At 43.1% G+C, this 18,548-nt stretch overlaps 1 protein-coding gene across 1 annotated transcript in view; it reads right to left on the bottom strand.

The window, feature by feature from the left end:
- The window catches only part of CREB5 (cAMP responsive element binding protein 5), a 235,839-nt gene that overhangs the window by 139,916 nt on the left and 77,375 nt on the right, over nucleotides 1-18,548 (bottom strand). Inside the window, exon 5 of the mRNA XM_026050832.1 lies at nucleotides 17,000-17,172. Coding sequence (XP_025906617.1) covers nucleotides 17,000-17,172 — 173 coding nt within the window. The remainder of the gene's footprint in view (nucleotides 1-16,999; nucleotides 17,173-18,548) is intronic.

Below are 18,548 nucleotides of genomic sequence, written 5' to 3'. Positions count from 1 at the left end.
AACATCCTTCTGTGGGGAAGGTTATCGAAAAGGTCACTGAGAAGCAGCTCAGAAATTATCTAGAGTATTATCTAGAGCCCTCAGATTTCCTGGAGCCTTTGCAGTCTGGTTTAAGACGTGGTTATGTTACAAAGACAGGTATTTCTTGGCCATTTCTAGCCTCCCTGATTTATTAGCTTCTGCTAATGGAGAAAGACTAAGTGTTCAATCTAATCTGATCCTTCCAGGCACGCGGGCTGTCAGAGTGCCTTTGCTGGGCACACAGGCTCTTTCCCCTGGGCTTCCCCCAGGACAGCCTAGTGCTCTGACAAGGAGAGCAGATTCGCTCTGAATTGACTAGTTTTAATTCTGTGTCTTTTGCAGCTTCTGGTATGAAGCGTTAAACACTAGGGTGCTCATGCTGGAACAGGCCTAAGCGCTGCCTAACAGGAGGTCCCTCCCCATCACGTTCCAGCAGGCAGCTTGCGAGGGCCGGGCAGGAGTCTGCACAGTGGTCATGGTAGCTTGGGAACCCTCTTCAGCACCATCCCTCGTGCCAGCTTGCTGACTGCCACCCCTGCCGTCCCCGCATTCTTGGAGCACGCAGGACCCTCTGTCCCCTCTCCTCCACGCCATGCAGTTGGGAGATCCATAACCAAGTTTTGCTGACAGTGAAACAGAGATGATGCAAAACACAGACGCCTTGACAGCATTCAAAAATGAAGGGGCAAAGTCAGCTCCCCCTGAAGAGCAGCTTTTGCTATTTAGAAGCTCTGTGTTCCCAGATTCTGGGGCTGCTTAAAGACTCCTCCCTTTGGACAGCCAAGAGTGTCTGCACCTCATCAGCCGACAATGCAAACGAATCCCGAATCCGGAGCAGGATCCTGCCCATTCATATCCATTTAACCCTTTGTCAGCACTGCGCTCTTTTCACCAGGCAGCCTGCTGCACATTGATGCTGGGATTGCTGGTGCCAGAGAATTCATCTTACTAGTAGTTCCTCTCTTGTCAGACCTGGTTGACTCTCATCTCTGGGCCAGATAGTCAAGAGGTTCAAGTTGCTCCCCTTGGGCTGGATCTCAGTGCTGACTGTGCTCCTTCACCCCAGGAGAAATGAATTGCCCTGGTACAAATCCTGAAGTTCCAATAACAAAGCAAAGTCCTTCCTAGCTTCTCCTGCCTTTCCCAAACACAGTGCAGGAATAAATTACTAACCTCTTTATGCATTACTTTTTTTCCCCAATGGATTATAAACCTGGTCCCCTGCAGGGCCCTCCCTGAGGACTTCTAAATGCCTATATCTGCATGTCAGCTAGTGCTGCATGGAGAATGACACTGCCGGAGATTATGGAGAGATGCAATATTGCTGTCTAGCACTTTGCTTTGTTAAGCACACTATTTTTCTTAAGTAGGGAAAAAGACAATACAAAAAAGAAACTCAAGAGGCAAAAAAAAAAAAAAAAAATAGAGAGACCATCAAGTGAACACAATTCCCACCAGGTTCGCTTGGATTCTGTGAACTCTGCAAGCTCCGTGTACGGGGTGTAAAAGCTCAGGGTTGACAGCTGCTCTTGACTCCTTTCGGACACCGGGAAGATGGGAGTGTGTGCGCCCGGGAAAAGGGAGGGCAGCAGGGCCACCTCCCCGCACTGCCACCCCACAGGAGAGCCGCTGCCCCCCTGGTGCCCCAGGCATCCCTTAGGAGGCCAGGATCCATGCAGGGAGAAGCAGGGCCCAGGCACCCAGGCAGAGGGGCTGACGTGCCCAACTCGGCCTGCTCGAGTGGCGCCTGACGTGCCCAACTCCCTGGCTGTGCTGGGAGGAGGAAAGAGTGATGAGCCCCAATTCCTGCTCATTTGACGGCAGGGGTAATTAAAACAGGAGAAAGGGAAGGAAATGGGGAAAGAAATGGAGGAGGTGTTTTCTTTGGGCTTTCCCTGGAACTGCCCCTTTGTCTTAGTTAAGTGGAAACTTTGGGAGTTCATCCCAGCCTCGCATCCATCCCTTCTCCACACTTGGGAAAGCAGCAGAGCGGGTAAGGATGGAAAAGCACTAGGGCTCAAGTGTTTCCAAATGTTTTGCAGTCATAGGCATTTATCGTTTCTCACCCTCCACCCTTTCACCACTCCCTCCACATAAAATCAGACCTCTGAGCTCAGGCAAGAAGGAAACCTCCTTTTCCTTTCGCAGAAACCCGTGTGTCCCAATCCACTCTTTCTAAAGCATCTCAGATAGGATAACTTGCCACAAGCCAATGTCGGAGAGGTGGATGCAGTTCAGAGATGTCCCAAAGAGCCAGGTAACCCATGCCATAGCTATTGCTGGGCTCACATATGTACAAAGTTTTAGCCTAGACTGAAAGGAAGGATTAGCAAAACCACTCTCTCACCGTGCCCCCCCTTTGATACAAAAACAGCAGTTACTTTCCGCTGTACTCGGTGCAAAACGAAGCTGAAATTTGATATTTAAATTATCCCCAAGGATGCATCTGCTGAAAAAGAAGGCATGAGCCAGATCCTCCCCTCATGCTTGTTCTTTGTCACAGCCTTGAATTTTGGATCATTTTAAGGAGGAGGCGAGTGCACTAATTCCTGACACTGTCAGTGTTTCACTGAGCGCTGCTATCAATCATTTACGTTCTCGCTATTTCTCATTGCGTTTGGATAAGCAAAATTGCCAATAGTTCAACAAAATCAGCCAAAGTCAACCCGCAGGAAAAAAAAACAATAGTGTTGAATGTGGCCCATTGTCTATTTCTGAGCAGCACAGAAATAGTAAAACAGCATGGGTGTGTGAGAAACGATCAGGCTGAGAAAGAGCCTTAGCACAACTGGGGCACAGCCTATAAATACGGCCTGCAGTGCCACTTTGCTGCTGGCTACTTGAATGGCGAGTTGTGTGGCCTTGTCATTTAAGTGCCCTGGGCCTGAATCCAACCTCACTTCCACTGTTCTGTCTGCTTTACATGGGTCCTGCAAAGTGTCATTTGTTTATGTATTAGTGCAAGCGTAAAATAGACTTTAGAACCTTTTATTGCAGGGATTATTTCCCGGAAGAAAATCACTGCCACAACCTGCTTTGCAAAACATGTATTTTCTTCTTTCAAAGTGAGTTTATTGCTGGTCCTTATATCACCAAAAAAGAGAACAATATAGGAATAGCTATTCGATTTTCATATGCAAGATCTTAAGAAAAACAAAAAAGAGAGAAAATAAGAGCTCCACAAAGACGCCACAGCTGGGTGCCTAAACTACGGTACTCAGCACCACAGTGTTGCCAGCTAGTGATTTCCTCATGTGTCTTGCAACTTGGGATATTTTCAGTAAAATCCCAGCTCCCACATTTCTGCACCTGCAGGAAGTGTTCCCCTCCCATTTTCAGGCCATTTCAAACCCTTGCAATCAAAGGCACAGCTTGAAAACATGACCCAGCATTTCACAATGCGAACATTTTTTTTTTCCTTATTTATTTTAACTGGGAAATGAAGGAATGAAATATTTCTGGGAATGAAATACTGCTCCCTTGGAATCACAAGAGAGCCTCCTGAAGTGCCTGCCAAGCTCGGTACTTAACAAAAGGGAGAGTGTGGGGGGAATGTCCCCTTCCCGCCCTCCTCCCTGCCCAGGTTTGGGTGCTCGTGAAGCAGAGCCGTGTCTGTGTGTCTGTGCACATGGGGATGTCCTGCCAGCTCCACGGCTTCCGAGAAGCAGCCGCGGCCACCCAGGCTCCCAGCAGTAACGCCCTGGGAAAAGAAAGCCCCAAAACGCCTGTCTTCGCTGAGCAGGAACCTGGCCACTGCTTAGTAATTGTGGTAACAGGGGCACTTCCTTAAAGAAAACAAGTGTTTTCTGACATGCTTAACCGAGATGAAATGAAAAGAATCAGCATCGATCTTTCCTGGGTGGTTGTTTGCCACAGAAAGCAAGCAAGTACCGATCCACAAGCCGGTCCTCTTTCAGGGCAGGAGGAAAGTTTCTCAACGCTGGCTGCTTTCTGGGTCCCGTGCAGTCACAGAAACAGCTGGATGATGATGCTCAACCTTAGGTTTCCACCAGGCCAAACTGAGAGCCTGTGTCTGAGCAGGATCAGTGCCACGTTAGCCCCACATGCTTACGAGAGAGGAGAAGACAACAGCACGGCCGGCTCTGCGCAAGGAAGGGTGAGGAAAGCTCTTAGACGGACACATCAGGCCAGCTGTTGGGAAAAGGAGCCATCCACTCCGTATAGCAGTTGTGCTCTGGAGCCAGGAAGCGGGGCTCGCCTGTTGATAGCCAGGAGGCTCCATGCCAAAAGCAGAATGGCATGAGGTTTGTGTTTAAGTGTCTCGGAGATACCAGAAAAGGGATGGAGCCCAAGAAAGTTTTTCCTCCAAGATAGAACATAACTTGCTCAAGAGCTGTAGGCCTGATCATTTTCCCTTAAGGCCAGAAATTACTCCTGAAGTCCTGGAAAATTGTTGTTACAGAGCAAACAGCGCAAAAATTGATCCACTGAATGATACTGGTATCACCCCTTTTATTCCCTTGGATGTAAATCGTATCCTTCTGAAGCTGTCTGCACACGTTTAATACTGTTCACCTCCAACCAGATCCTCTGACTTTAACTCAGTGTCTCTTTGTACAGCAGAGAGAAAAAGAAGCAAAGCCAGTTTTGAACTGCTCCCATTGTACATCTCCTTGCTCCACACGTAAGACCTACCTAATGTCAGCAAAGAGTGTTGGCAAATGAAAACTACACACTCATCTATTTGTATCATGAAAAAGAATTGCAAATGAAACTCTTATTTTCTTATCCTCACGTATTTGTGCTCTTGTTGTGCCAAGCATTTTAAATGTCAGCTCCTCAGAATTATGTCAGAGCCCTATGACCAATCCTCAAACTATGCGCATCAATGGGAATATCAGTGGTTCTTCAGCACATCCAAACTTATCCTGAAATACTGCAAATAAAAGACTGAGGGTTTAGAATTGCTTTTTAAACCAAACATTTATTTTAAAAGATAAGAGAGTGGCTATTGTAGTGCTAAAAGCTGAGAACAAAATTACTTTATATCTGGTAGTTTTTAAATACCTCATTCATTTATATTTCTTTAAGAGGGGAAAAAATTGGCTGTAGTTGCAATCAGTCTTAATTCATTCTTTATTGCTGCTCTGGTTCTGTGTTATTTGAGCTGGTTTAACTGTTAAAAGCGTTTCAAATGTTCACATGGTCTGCATTAGGTTACAGAATAAAAGTAAGTACAGCCCACCAAATGTAACTTTCTGAAATGCAAACCACATGAATTTGATTTCTTTGTGGTACAACTTTAATTGGGTTCAGAGGTCTCGCAGTCTTACCTGTCTATCTGCTCTCTGATGGCCCGACCTGATAAGACTAATACAAAGAATCTGAGAATGTGATCCAAGCTGATTGCTCCCCGCTTCAGCACCCAGCTTTATTCCTGACACTAACAGTCCTTCAGTCTCGTTCGTTTTCAGGCTGTAAGTTTGAACCCTACAGCCAGTATTGAGCTGACAGGGAAAAAGTCACAACGCACAGCAAAAGATCATGCAAAACCAGAGAACCAGGAGGGAGAAGGTATCTGTGAGCAACTCCGAGTGTTCATGTATCCTAAAAACCATGCATGTGCGTGTGTGCTGGTACATCGAAACAGACCTGTAGTGGCTGCATTCATCCACCACACACCACACAAGACAGAAGCATCTGCAAAGAGAAGGCAGAGCAAAGCCTGAAATCTTCAGGGCTGGACCTTCAACTGATTTCACGGTGTCTTTTCCTTCCTTTTGACAATACACGGTGTTGCCTTAATGCCAATGATTCATCGTTTACTCATCACTCTCCTCTCTGTTGTACCAGCTCGTGCCATATGCCTTTCTGGAGTGAACTGGCATTGCTGCTGCTTCCTATCCAGAAACCTGCATCGGACCTCAGCACCAGCAAGGAAAGCATTGAACAGCAGGAGCTCCTGTGCTCGCCTTGTCTCCTGCGATCCAGCCTGCAAACAGGGCCCTGCACCAGCGCGTGGGAGCAGATCTGCTAAATTTCTGAGAAGAAATATAGGGAGAATGGGAGAGGCAGGGTTTAACTACCTCTCTCCATATGAAGCTTCCTGCTAAGAAAGAAGCGTTTCAACAACACAAATGCCAGAACTTCCCGTTTGCTTTTCTGCTTTGTGAATGCGTAGTATGGATGTTGAAAAAGTAGCATAAAAAAGATATTCATAGGGCTCATAGTTCTTTGAAGAGCACATCACAGAAAGGAATACTCAGCAGACCCAATAAGAGGTAAATAGTATAAGCCAATAGTGAAAATTACTTGACTGAAGCTTCTACTGCAATTCATGAGAGAAGTAAATCATTAGCAGGTTAAAAAATGACAAGTCATCATCTAATTCAGGCAAATTACACTCTGTTTTCTCCACTAGAAGACAAAAAAAGTCTGTCTTTCAAAAGTACTGTAGTGAATCATTTCAGGGTAATATTCCTTATCCTAATCCCTAGTTGCTTTTGTCATCTTTCTATAGGTCATGACAGAATGTGGTTCTTCACTGGCAGAGCTGTTCCCTCAGGTGATTTCCAATGCTGAACATAGGTGCACTAACAAATGAGGTTCCTTAACGAGTTCCATTTTTTGCAATAAACAGTATTGGCAATATAACTTTTAGCTCTTCAGCCATCATACATCTAATGGGGGAGTGGGAGAGAGGGTGTTTCTCTATTTGCCTGTTCAAATACTGGACAAGCAGAGGAGCGCCAAGGAAGCGTATACCTCAGTGGTCGGCTTATGGAAGAGTTCGTTTGGCTTTCAGTGTCCTCAAGGACATAATCTTACTGTTTCCCAACTTGGTCATAAGGAAAATTGAACATTTCCAAGTATCTTTCCTCCAGAACAAAAATTTGTGTTTTTCCTTTGAGGTTTGAGATGTGGTTTTGTTTTTGTTCTCAAAGCCCATTTTCTTGTATATGCCAATTTTTGCTTCTCTCTGCATCTATGGGTTCAACTTGGGTCCAATATTGATTTTAACATTTGCTTTATAGGAGTTAGGGCCCCATAACCCTTGATAGACTAACGTGCAACAAAAAGATCCTGGCTACTAGGCTGTGTAGAGAAAAAGAGACCAGACTGGAAGGGACCTTGGCTTCCTCCATGGAGAAATACAGTTTCACTTGATGGCTTCTGGAATGAACTTTGCTTATTATGTTTTATATAGATTTTGAATAAATCCTTTGAGAAACAAATTTCTTATTGGAACAATAGAACTATATGGAGGCCAGGGGAAAAGTTGGAAGCAAGTATGGATTTTCTTCCCTGTCATGGAGCCCAGAATCCATATCTTTCTCCACATCCATTTAGTAGGGCATAAAGGGAACTCGCGCACTGCTTTCTTCCAATTTTTTTCCTGCTACTTCACAGTAGAAATATTATTCTGCTTCCTATTTTATTTCCCTTTAGATCACAAACAACTTAGACATTCTAGATCTCTTTTCTATGTGGGCCTGCAATGCAAACCAGAGAAAAACAGGAACTAAAAGGGGCTAAAATGAAAATTAATTCTAAAGAGGTAAAGATTTGCATAAGATTCTTCCATTCAGTGTTTGTGCAAACTAGCTCAGGCAAACAAACCCACTTGAACCTGGCGAGTGTAATGTGAGAAATAAAGCTTCAAATTTGGTCTCTTTTCTTTTATATTTTCTACTCCTGTTCAATTCTTCAAATGTTGTATCAGTGTTTCAGCCAAAATCAGCTGTCCATAACAGCCTGTTGAGTTTCACAGACCTTTTTGTTTGGCTGAATATCTGAATATCTTCAGCCCGCATTCATCATGCTCACTGATACGTCCTGCCTCGAAAACGTGCATCAGCAACTTGCAGCAATAATTAATTAATGATGTCCAGCATCCCCAAAGGGAGATTCCTCCGGGCACTTTAAGCCCACAGATCATCTCTCCAGGGGCAGTTTCCAGCAACAACCCAAGAGCACACATGGAGAGCACAGGCTTGACCCATGAAGGCGCTCAGGGAGCCTCCTGTGTCCCGCTCTGCCTAGGTGCAGCCCAACAACACTATCATTCAGATCCAACCATCTCCCAAGGACCTTTCTATGCAATGCAGGGGCAATAGTCCTGCATATTGCAGGCAAAGGGACATATCTGTCAGAAAAGGAATATGGGTATTCAGCTGCAGCCAACATTTGTTTCCTAATGGCCATTTTTTGAGTTCAGATGCCCCCCAAGGCAGCCTCTTGCAGCTGAAGAACAGCCAGATGGTACCTTCCAGACAACAAATGCAGCAGCCTAAGATATGACAAGGAGCATCTGGCATAAGGGGAATGAGATACCAGAACAAGCCTCAGTGGGATGCTGGGAATACACCCAGCTACAGGTGTGAAGGTGGGTGATGACAACGGCATGAGCTTCAAGCCCAACCAGTTGCGGTTTGATACAATATGAGATCTCATTTCATTATTTAAAGAACTTCCCATGATGTTCTGTATATTCTTTGGGGGTCATCTTGCTTTCAAAGGTGGGGTCATCATGGTTTTGTCTTGGAAGTCATAGATATTCCTGGGAGAAAAAAGGATACGTCTAAGGAGATCCTGATATATGCCAGCCCTATATAAAAGTGTTTAATGCCAGGACTGCTGAGAAGCACAGCATTCAAAATGAACACTGAACAGTCATCACAGAAAATTATGAATTCCTCAAAGTATACAAAAAATGTCAGATTGAGTTTGAACCATGTTACTCTAGGAAATGGTATCTCTGACTGTTAAATGTACATAATCAATCTCTAAATGCCACTGAGATGAAGAAATGGTTCAAAACAAGTACTCTATTCAGGATTAACATATCTGACTCCTAACAAGCTCTAGAAAATTGTAAGCTGTTTGAGAAAACAGCTCTTTTTTTGGTCTCTAATGAATACCAAAAATAACCACTTTCATGGGCAAAATCTTCTGATTAGAAGGAGTAAAAGACTAGTAGAAGACTAGACTATTTGATGCACTCTGTCTTTATTTTTATCTCACCAAAAAGAGCAAGAGACAAGGAGAAAGAAGAATACAAAGATGCAAGCAAAGGATAGAAAAAAGCAACACATGCAACTTTTGTGAATATAACTTCCTCATATGTAATGTGTATACACTCTATCTCTAATATATACTTATATATATACTGTGTCTCAATTTTTAGGGTTAAAAAGAAGAAAAATGTTAGTGAGTCCTTACATTTTACAGCACTGGATAGTCTGAGTGATATAGTTAAAGAAGTTAAAGATAATGTAACATAATGTGAAAAAAAAAATCTCCAGGAGGTATGCACAACTCTCTAAAGACTGTCAAATAAGCTAGAAATTCAGATTCCACTCATTTGGAGACTCGTCCACCGAAACCTTTTTACTACTTCACCAAGGTTTTATGGCCCCTATCGGAACAGCTGCGATTCACTCCACTTGCAGCAGAGGAAGCTGGTAATAGCTCAGAGATTGCCCCCTTCGTTTCATAAACTAATTAGGAGTTGGATTCTGCAACTGGACTAACACAACTCCTTTTTTTTTTTTTTTTTTTTTTTTTTTTTTTTTTTTTTTTTTTTTTTTTTTTTTTTTTTTTTTTTTTTTTTTTTTTGTTGGCAAAGTTCCACTTCATTGATGTGAGCTCAGAATAAAGGTCTCTGTTGGCAGAGCACAGATGCTTGTAGCAGCACATGTTTCTAAGGCACATTATTTAACTTCTCCCTTCCAAGAAAGTCTTCCCACGTTCTTCCCACATTCATCAAAATGAGCAATTTTGACTCTACCTGCAGGTTCTATCTAATCACCAATTCCTTATCCATCTCAGTAATTTCTTACTAAACTACACTAAGAGAATTTATAATTATGATTTACTATGTGGAACTCTGCTATAAGTTCTCCATAATGACAGATTTTCCCCCTCTACACCAAGTATCTTTTCAGCTGCCCAAAATAAGACATCTTAGTAATGCTGTCATCTTAGATTTACCTATACTTTGTATATAAATTATGTTGTGTTTTTTCAAATGCATATTTGGCTTGTCCATAGTAAAACCAAAGCCATATACAGGCCTTACATAGGACCATAACATATCATTGATTTCTAAATTCAACTCATAATTTCAGTTAATGGGGAGATATGCTTTTACAGATGGTAAAATAGGATCCATACACTTTATGCTTAGTCTATAACTCTTCTCTTTTCCCCAGGAACTTCTCTCTGAACTATAGCCATTACCTTTCAGTCAAGTGCCAGATTAAAAAAAAATCATGAATGCTTCACAAACTGTATTTACATCTCTTTGAAATTATTCAAAAATACACGGGTGAGACAAGCCTTATAAAACCAAAGTGGTTGCTGCCCACATCAATGCCAACTCCTTTGCTGAAACAGATACAACTACAATGTCTCAGCGCGCAAGGAATTATTTTTTATCAGAGTACTTTATACGCAAAGCTCTTTGCTTTGCAGTCACTCCTTGTAACTGCATTGCTGCCTCCACCAAGCATTTAAGCACTGCTCTGAAACGGGGTGGCATGAGGCAACATCTCAAAGCTTCTTCACTCTCTGAAACCTGCAAATTCTTCACTTACATTATGAAACAGGAAAGAAAAAAATAAAAATAAAGAAACCTCACGCCAAACAAGGACTAAATTGTTTCAGTTAGTATTTTACAGAGCTTAGGTACCTGTCAAACAGGCTGACACTTGGATAAAACACATACTGGAATCGCGCATCAAGACATGTTAAGCGAAAAGGGGTGATGAAGAGCAGAGCTGTGTGATTCAGCTGTGCAGAGCTCTAATGAACATTGCTGGTCTAGGTTGCACCAAACCCACGGCAACGCTGAGATCTTCTTACATCCGAAAATGATTTTGCATCTGTTTTAGTTCAAAGAGTCATATAAATCAGAAGCTTTGACTATAAATTTTGACGACACTTTTAAAGACGATTTATACATTGTATATAATAGATATATACTGGATGTATGTAACCACTAAAATTAAGCAATCAGTGCTGTATTTTGTGAGTTCTGTGTATATCACTTAAGCCCTACTTATGGCTCACTTTGATGTGAAAGCTGACCTATACATCTGAAGGCTCAGTATTTCTGTTCAGAGACAGAAATAGGTGCAGCACACGATTCTGACCTCACTTTCCTATTGTCCCTGGGTGGGACAAGCTTTCCAGAACAAAATCTTCGTGTTTCATGGCTTGGAAAATGATTATATAAGAGCTGCTTGAGTCATCCCTGTCATCCCTGCCCTCCTGAAACAACTGCATAAACAGTGGGATAGCTCGGGAAAATGGAAAAGAAAGTTTCCCTCAATAACAAAAGGCAACAATTCTAACGGGAGTTAGTGATCAGGAAACTACACAATATCAATGAGATTTTATTGTTGTTACTGTTGTTGTGGTAAGGAATAAGCAGCATTTCTTATACACGTAATACTTTGGTTAAGCAGAAAATACCAGTGTGTCTACCAAGAATGTGCCTTTCAGGATAAGAGTTGCCTTCAAAAGTCAGATAAGAAACACACTAAGCTGTTTCCATTCCTGGTTGACAGGCTACTTATTACATAGCTAATGATCCTCCCTTCAATTCCATGAAAGTCATTTTGATACATCTGAGCACTTCCAATCTCTCCCTGGACCTTTACAGCAAGAAACAGTTTTTGGGAAGGCATGGGAGTATGCGATTTGGGATGCTAGAGAGATAATCACCGCTTCGTAGAGTGTTTGCAATGCCACCTGGAGCTGCTGCTTTTCTTGTTCTTGCCAACTCATCAGTGGAGGGGGGACTGAATCAGCAGCTCCTGGGCACATCACTGCAATCAGGGGCAGACAGAGCTCTCAGATGTCACCCATAGACCCGCACAGCTCAGCATGTAGGGAAAGCTGCACATCCTGGTAAGAGCTCACTAACAGGGGAGAAACGGCTTCAAAGGCTCCCTCTGTCAGCCTGCCTTTCCTCCCACATCACCCCACTTACTAGCCTTACTCTACAAGACAATTTGGTTCTGGGAATGGTCCGTTCACAGTAATTTCCTGAGCAATCCACCTGAGCTGGTGGCTACTGTTCTCACGTGGCTTGATGTGATTCCACGTTAAGGTTGGCTGAAGTCAGTCTGGTAGAACAAACTACAGAAAACATGTCAAAAAGCAGTCACATTAAACAGTGAATAAAGCTAAAACTTTGAGTATAAAGATAGAAGAAAAATAATTGGGCAGATTTGACATATGACATCTGACAATGACATAGCTAATGTCATATGACAATGACATAAATAATTGTCAGATGTTTTCCCTTCCCATCTCTCCCTTTTCCTCCCCTGCTGCTGATCTAATACATATTCTTAAACTCTGCACAATAAAAGCTGGGGCATGGACCTGATAAAGTGACAAAGGAGTCAGTTGACATCTCTCAGTGAATGTTTCTTGTCTCCTCATCTCACACCATTCTGCAGCACTACAGCTCAAATAGATGAGTTAGAACAAAGGCTGTTCTCCCAGGTTTCCTAGGAAGGGAACCAGTCTTTAAATATAATAAAGGCCTATAATTCCCTTGACACACACTCCTCCAGTTTTCTGGGAACTTCAAGAAAGACCTGTAGAGACATACAAAGCTCTGAGGGAGTTACCAGTTTATTCCAGCACCTTTCAGAACGAGGTGCATTAGGGAAGGATTCCTGCATCTGAAGTTTACAGAAGACTTCCCTGTCTCCTTGAGCAGTGAAAGACAGCAGCCAAAGCCTTTACTAACCCAAGCAGTAGCTGCACTGCTCAGGTAGCTTGTTGGTCCTGTGAAAATCCTGTGTTTGTCAGATAGGAGCCATGTCCTTCTGCCACCTCAGGTCTCTCAGAGAGAAATTATTTTCATTTTCCAAATGAAAATAAGGGCTCCAAATAAGGAGTCTGCTCTTCATTGTCTCCCTGAACCCACTACATGCGGTTTTCATAACCATTCCGTTTCACATGCCCCTCACTTTGGATAGCATCTGATCCCAGGAAAAGACGATAAGCTGGAAAGAGAGATGTATGACAGCAGGAGAGGGAAAAGGGATGAACTGAAAGGAACTGCATAGGTGTTAAAATCAGTGCTGCATATAGAGACTGAAAGGCTGCCCTCCCAGTGGTACTAGGATTCATCTGTAAATAAAGGCACCAGAGCCATCTTTCAAACTCCTCTCATTGCCATCTTCTACCTGCTTGCATTTCACCAAATGTGGTTGCAATCTTTTTCCTTCTGATGCTGTGCCAGAAGACCATCTTATCTTGATTAAAATTCTCGACCACACTTTGAAAGCAGATGATCTATATCACATGGCTAGTGTTGTATGTCCACTTTGGAGTCTGAGTTCACTCAAAGTGGACTCACATCTCTTTCTCTATCTAGTGAGGTATTAAGAAGTTGCTGGATCTGTGACAACCTGAATCTTTTGTGTTCCCTCTCAGATACAGAGCAGTACCAGCGAGTTTCACACTGGAATAACTGCTAGTTGTTATGTCTGTTACTAGCTCTAAAAACAGCAGCAGTTTACTTCCACCGGGAGGACCAAGCTGCAGCCACCTAAGGACTCTTTGCTGGCCTAAAAAAAGACATCTTACCCAAGCAAAGACATGCCCAGATAAAGCAGCCACTGTCATGTGTTGACACTAATTTGTCTGACCATAATTTTCACATTCATTGCTGAATACTTGGTGAAAAAAAAAAAAAAAAAAGGAGTTAGTAAAAAAAAAAGAGGAGACAAAAGCAGCTATTGTACACCCTAAGTCCGAGCCCTATGCCTTGAGCTGATGCAGCCTATCTACCCTTCCATATCTTTGACAAATGTATGTCTTATATCATTTTTCCTCCTCTTCCTCCATATGCCTTACCGCTTTTCTTCCATGTTGCTTATCTCCAAACCATGTGCCATTAATCAGCCACAGACACCTTTCACTGTTAAGTGTTCCTCAGCTGACTTTTCCTTTAGTTACCAGTTAGAGCTTTCCTCCCACATGCTGAAGGCCTGGGGGGCAGCGGGGGGCAAGGGGGCTGGAGGCACCCTCGCCACACGAACACTACCTGCAGCCTCTGTAGCAACCTGCCAGCTTGCTCGGATAATAACATTGCTCTTCGTCCTCGACCAGGACCAGGGCTGCACCCCATCTTATTTTTAAAGTAACTACCCTTTGTGCTCTTCTTTTTTTTCTGATTAATCTGTTTGGATGCCTGTTCAGTGGTAGCTGGAGGTTAATACCTGAAACAACGTGTTTGTATGTGCTGTGCCAGTAAGGCTTGCCCCACAACGCTCATTCTGCCATGTTTTCCCATGCCTTGTGTCAATATTTCATTGTATTTACAAGCCTCTAGAGCCAGGGGGATAGGGAAAAAAAAAAAAAGGAGAGAGACAGAAGGAGGAAAGAGAGAGAAAAAGAGAAGAAAAGAGGGGAAATTGGTATGTCACCTGCTGCGAACCCGCCTGTCCCTCACCACGAAACGAGGCGTGCGCAGGCCCCAGTGGGTCCCGCTCGCAGGAGTGCTGCCTACGAGCAGGGTCTGAGCGGAGACGTTCAGGGCTGCTCTCTTGTTTTCCTTGGAGAAAGGCCATCACAAGCATTCGCAGGTGGCTTGGCCATAGCCTGACACTAAAATATTTGTGGTTGCGATAAAAATCAGAATATTCCTACAAGATGGTTCCTTCTAACCTTTAGGGCTTGATCCTGCTGCTGCGGAGCTCAGCGAGAGTTTCACCCATTTCAGTCTCTGCTGTTTTTGCTGCTCACTAAAATGCGTGTTCTCTGGCACAGCTTTCCATGCGAAGGCCTCGGGTACCCTTTGGGGCAACTTCAGATGTTTTAAAAACAGGTGGAGCCCAACCTCAAACCACTGATTTGAGCACCTCAGAATCTGGGCTAATTAAAAAGCTGAACTTTCACAGCTTTGTAAGGCCAGACCAAAACCACTAAACTTTGTAGATCTTGTAAACATGCTCTGAATCTTCTGGATATAACCCATCTGGTATTATCTTCCATCACCTAATATTGAGACCGTGCTGCAGTCTGTATCCCTCAGGAATGATGCTTGGACATCATTCTGAGCACATTTAGAAGGATAAAAAGAAGATAAATGGAAACGACAAGATATGCTCTTTGAATAAATAAACAAGGCAAAGACTGCAGGAAAAGGAGGCAAACAACAGGATGCTCAGCTCTTTGGCGAGTAGATAGAGTCCAAAATGCAGCAATTATCTCCTAGGACACACCACGGGAAAAAAAAAAGGAAAACTTCCTAGGCAGAGGGAAGAATGGGGAGCAGAGGAGGTCACAATACAAGCCTCATTCACACCCCAGCTCACACGGAGGCTAAAGTGCTGACAATTGCCTCCCAAGAGAGCCACTTTAGACTCAGACTTAGGAGACATTTGTGTGAATCAGTCACATGGGAGAATTAAGATCTGTCTTGACACAGTTTCCCAAATGAGCGGCTCACCCCTGAGTAGGAAATCAGCCTTTTTATCCCAAATCCCTCTAACTTGGGAGATTCTAATCATCATGGCCTTGGACCAACACAAACCTAAAACCTGACTGACAGGGTTTTGCAAAACCACATGCAGTTTTTCCTCATTATATAGAAACAATTGTTTGGAAGCCAAGTACAGTCCCAAATAAAACACCTCACCGCTGATTATTAAAAGTTGTTTGGGGAGTAGTTTTCAATTAGAATCATAATTACCTCTAGACCTATTAAGCCACAATTTGAACAGGCAGTTTAATCACCCTTAGCCTAAATAATGACATTAACTGCTTCGTTTTTTACAACTGAAAAATAGTTTCTTCCTCCCCGTCCCCCTGAGTCTCTGTCTTCAAAGAGAAGGGGATATATGTAAGAAGGCAACTTTAAAAGTTGTAAAAAAGCTTTTTTGGGAGCACAAAACAGGTTTAAGGGACAGAGTTCTTGTTTTGCATGTAGCTGTGGAGCGGTCTGAGCCCTAGGGCACCCTGGCCATCCAGGGCACTTGGAGAGCTGAGCTCTGTGCTCTGCCCCAGCCACCAAGAACCCTGGAAGAAAACTCCGCAGTAACTGGATTTTGAGGTTTCTGTGCCAGGACTTCACTTTCCAGTTTTACTCGGAAGAAACTGCAAGTTGCTTATCAATTATTTACACAGTGACTAGGGATGGAGATTGCTTTTGTACTTATCATATAATGGATGTGACCAAATTACAAATAAGAGATAATCAGTCAAAACTGCTATTTCATTCTCTGTCCACTGGTTAAAGTTTTATCCATATGTTTTCATCCATAAAAACCCTCAAATTCTCAGAGCTATGGCACAAAAAGTTGTACCCTCAAACCATCTGGGCAGTTTCTGTATAATTAAAAACAAGTTATTGTGACTTATGAGGACCTCATGTTGGCTTCAAGGAGCCCATATGCTTTCGTGCAGTTCTCCAAATATGAGCATACATACAACTGGCAGTTAAGCCAATACAACAAGCATCCACACTGTCAACTTGTGGGAATAAACATGGATCCATCATCACAAATTGAGCAATTGTTCTCAGACGTATCCGTGCCAAACTCCATTATCTAGATAGTCTTCTTATTTTGCCTTCAAGCATTTCTCAGATGTAGAGTACCTAAGAAACAGGCTAAGCTTACCGAGAGGTCCAAATTCCCACTGAAAAAATAGTGAAAGCATCACATCCAAAAATAGTGGGTCTTTCTTCCCAGAACAGCTTTAGAAACAACATGAACTTTGAATGTAAGCAGATAAAAACAAAGCACTGCAAGGGAAAGCACTGCAGTGTCCTGCAAGCACGAAACTCTGCCCCTGCTCAACCATAGCGACAGGTCTGGAGCAGCTCTCATATCCTGGCCATTTTCCCCCAAAAGTGCAGCTTGAATGACAGGGATCCCTGCCGCATGGTGACAAGATCAAGTTATTCCATGACTTGAAAACCCAAGAGGAGCACATGTAGTTCTGCTGGAGCTAGAAACGGGGAGAAATGAAACGAAGGCCTTACCCAATCTGCCGGTTTGTGGAAGGTGCTTGTGTAATGACGGAGCTGGACTGCGGCGAGGGCATGGCCTGCTGGATCACCACGCTGGTGTCATGGTTCGGCATCCTCGCGCCGGGCAGCTGGTGAGCGCCGGCGCCGGCCATGGCGCCGCCAACTGTGTTGTGCATGGAGATGTTCTGTGGAAGGAAGAGGAACGGGGGAGGCGGGAGGAGAGGGAAAAGGGAAGTCTTAGTTTGGTTTCGTGTTGTGTAGGACCGCAAGTGGCAGTCTGGACGTAGCAACAAAATGCAAAGTGAAGGGCTCTTGGCAAATCCCAAGTCAATAGATCAACACTGAAAAGGAATGAAAAATTGCTATTTACTTTTACAGAGCAATATAAATGGAAAAACACCTGCAAGTTGACTAATCACTCTTCTGTGATTCTGACTTGTGATTTATAATGAGGACATTAAGCACATAGTCTCCTGACTGAATACCATATATATTTTGTTTGAAAATGACTTCTGGGGTGAGTGCATGGCACTGTGATTTACTATGCAGGTTGTTTACTGTGTACTAGGTCTGCTCAGGCTGACAAGCAAATCAAGTTTTATAGTCCCAGAGTAACAAACACTACATGGTACGTCACAAAACAGCCATTTCCAACAGCTTCCACATATTCAATATAGCAATATTATGCTAGAACCCTAGAATAATAACATTATATTTTCAGATATATAGCCTATGCTCCAGGTAACCTGGACTCCTTTGAAAGTTCTTTAAAAAACAGTTCCTGGATAATTTACATGTAGAGATTGTAGAAAATGGCAGTGAAGGGAAACAAGACAGAGCAGAAAAACTGTGGAAGATGATAATACTACTAAGGAGGGAATTCCAATATATAATTTCTCTTGTATTATCCCTACACATACAATACACATTGTTGCTAAACCACAGAGTTTGACTTGGCCTGGGTTTAAAAATAAACAAAAACCCAAAGCCAGAGATAACCTGTGGTGTACACAGGGAAGATATGGTAGCCCTGAGAGCATTATTTTTCCTATCAAGAACCAACCTGTGGATTGCTAGCAAGAAGGTGGTGGAGGGGAAAGTTTTCCATTATCACCTGATGTTGGACTGAGGAAAAGAAAAAAAAAAAACTTTACATCCACACTATCACATCAAGACTCAGGGAAAGCATCTTCCATGACCATTTCAGGACTGAAAATAAAGTTCAGTTTCATGCAAAATTCCAATTTATGACCCAATTTATCTAGGAAAAATGGAAAACACAAGGAAAACACATAGGCAAAGCTGGTGAGAAAACATGAAAGGAACTCCATCCTCTGCTCAAAACTGGAGGTCGGGAGAGCAGACAGTATTCTACAATGGACACGGGGAGAATATATTCAGTTGTCACTTTTATAAAAACCTACAAATCTTCTGTATATCGAGAAGAGGAAGAAAACAACAGTGCTGGAGGCACTCCTGCATTTTGATGTTCTTCCTCAGACAGACAACGTTCGATGTGATAAAACCTTTGGTATTGGATTCATTCCCAATTTTGAATCCA

Source organism: Nothoprocta perdicaria, unplaced genomic scaffold (assembly GCF_003342845.1).
Source record: "Nothoprocta perdicaria isolate Ctin4 unplaced genomic scaffold, notPer1 scaffold_70, whole genome shotgun sequence".
Lineage (NCBI taxonomy): Eukaryota > Metazoa > Chordata > Aves > Tinamiformes > Tinamidae > Nothoprocta > Nothoprocta perdicaria.
The sequence above is the reverse complement of the archived record's forward strand: the minus strand, read 5'-3'. Positions and strand labels throughout refer to the sequence as shown.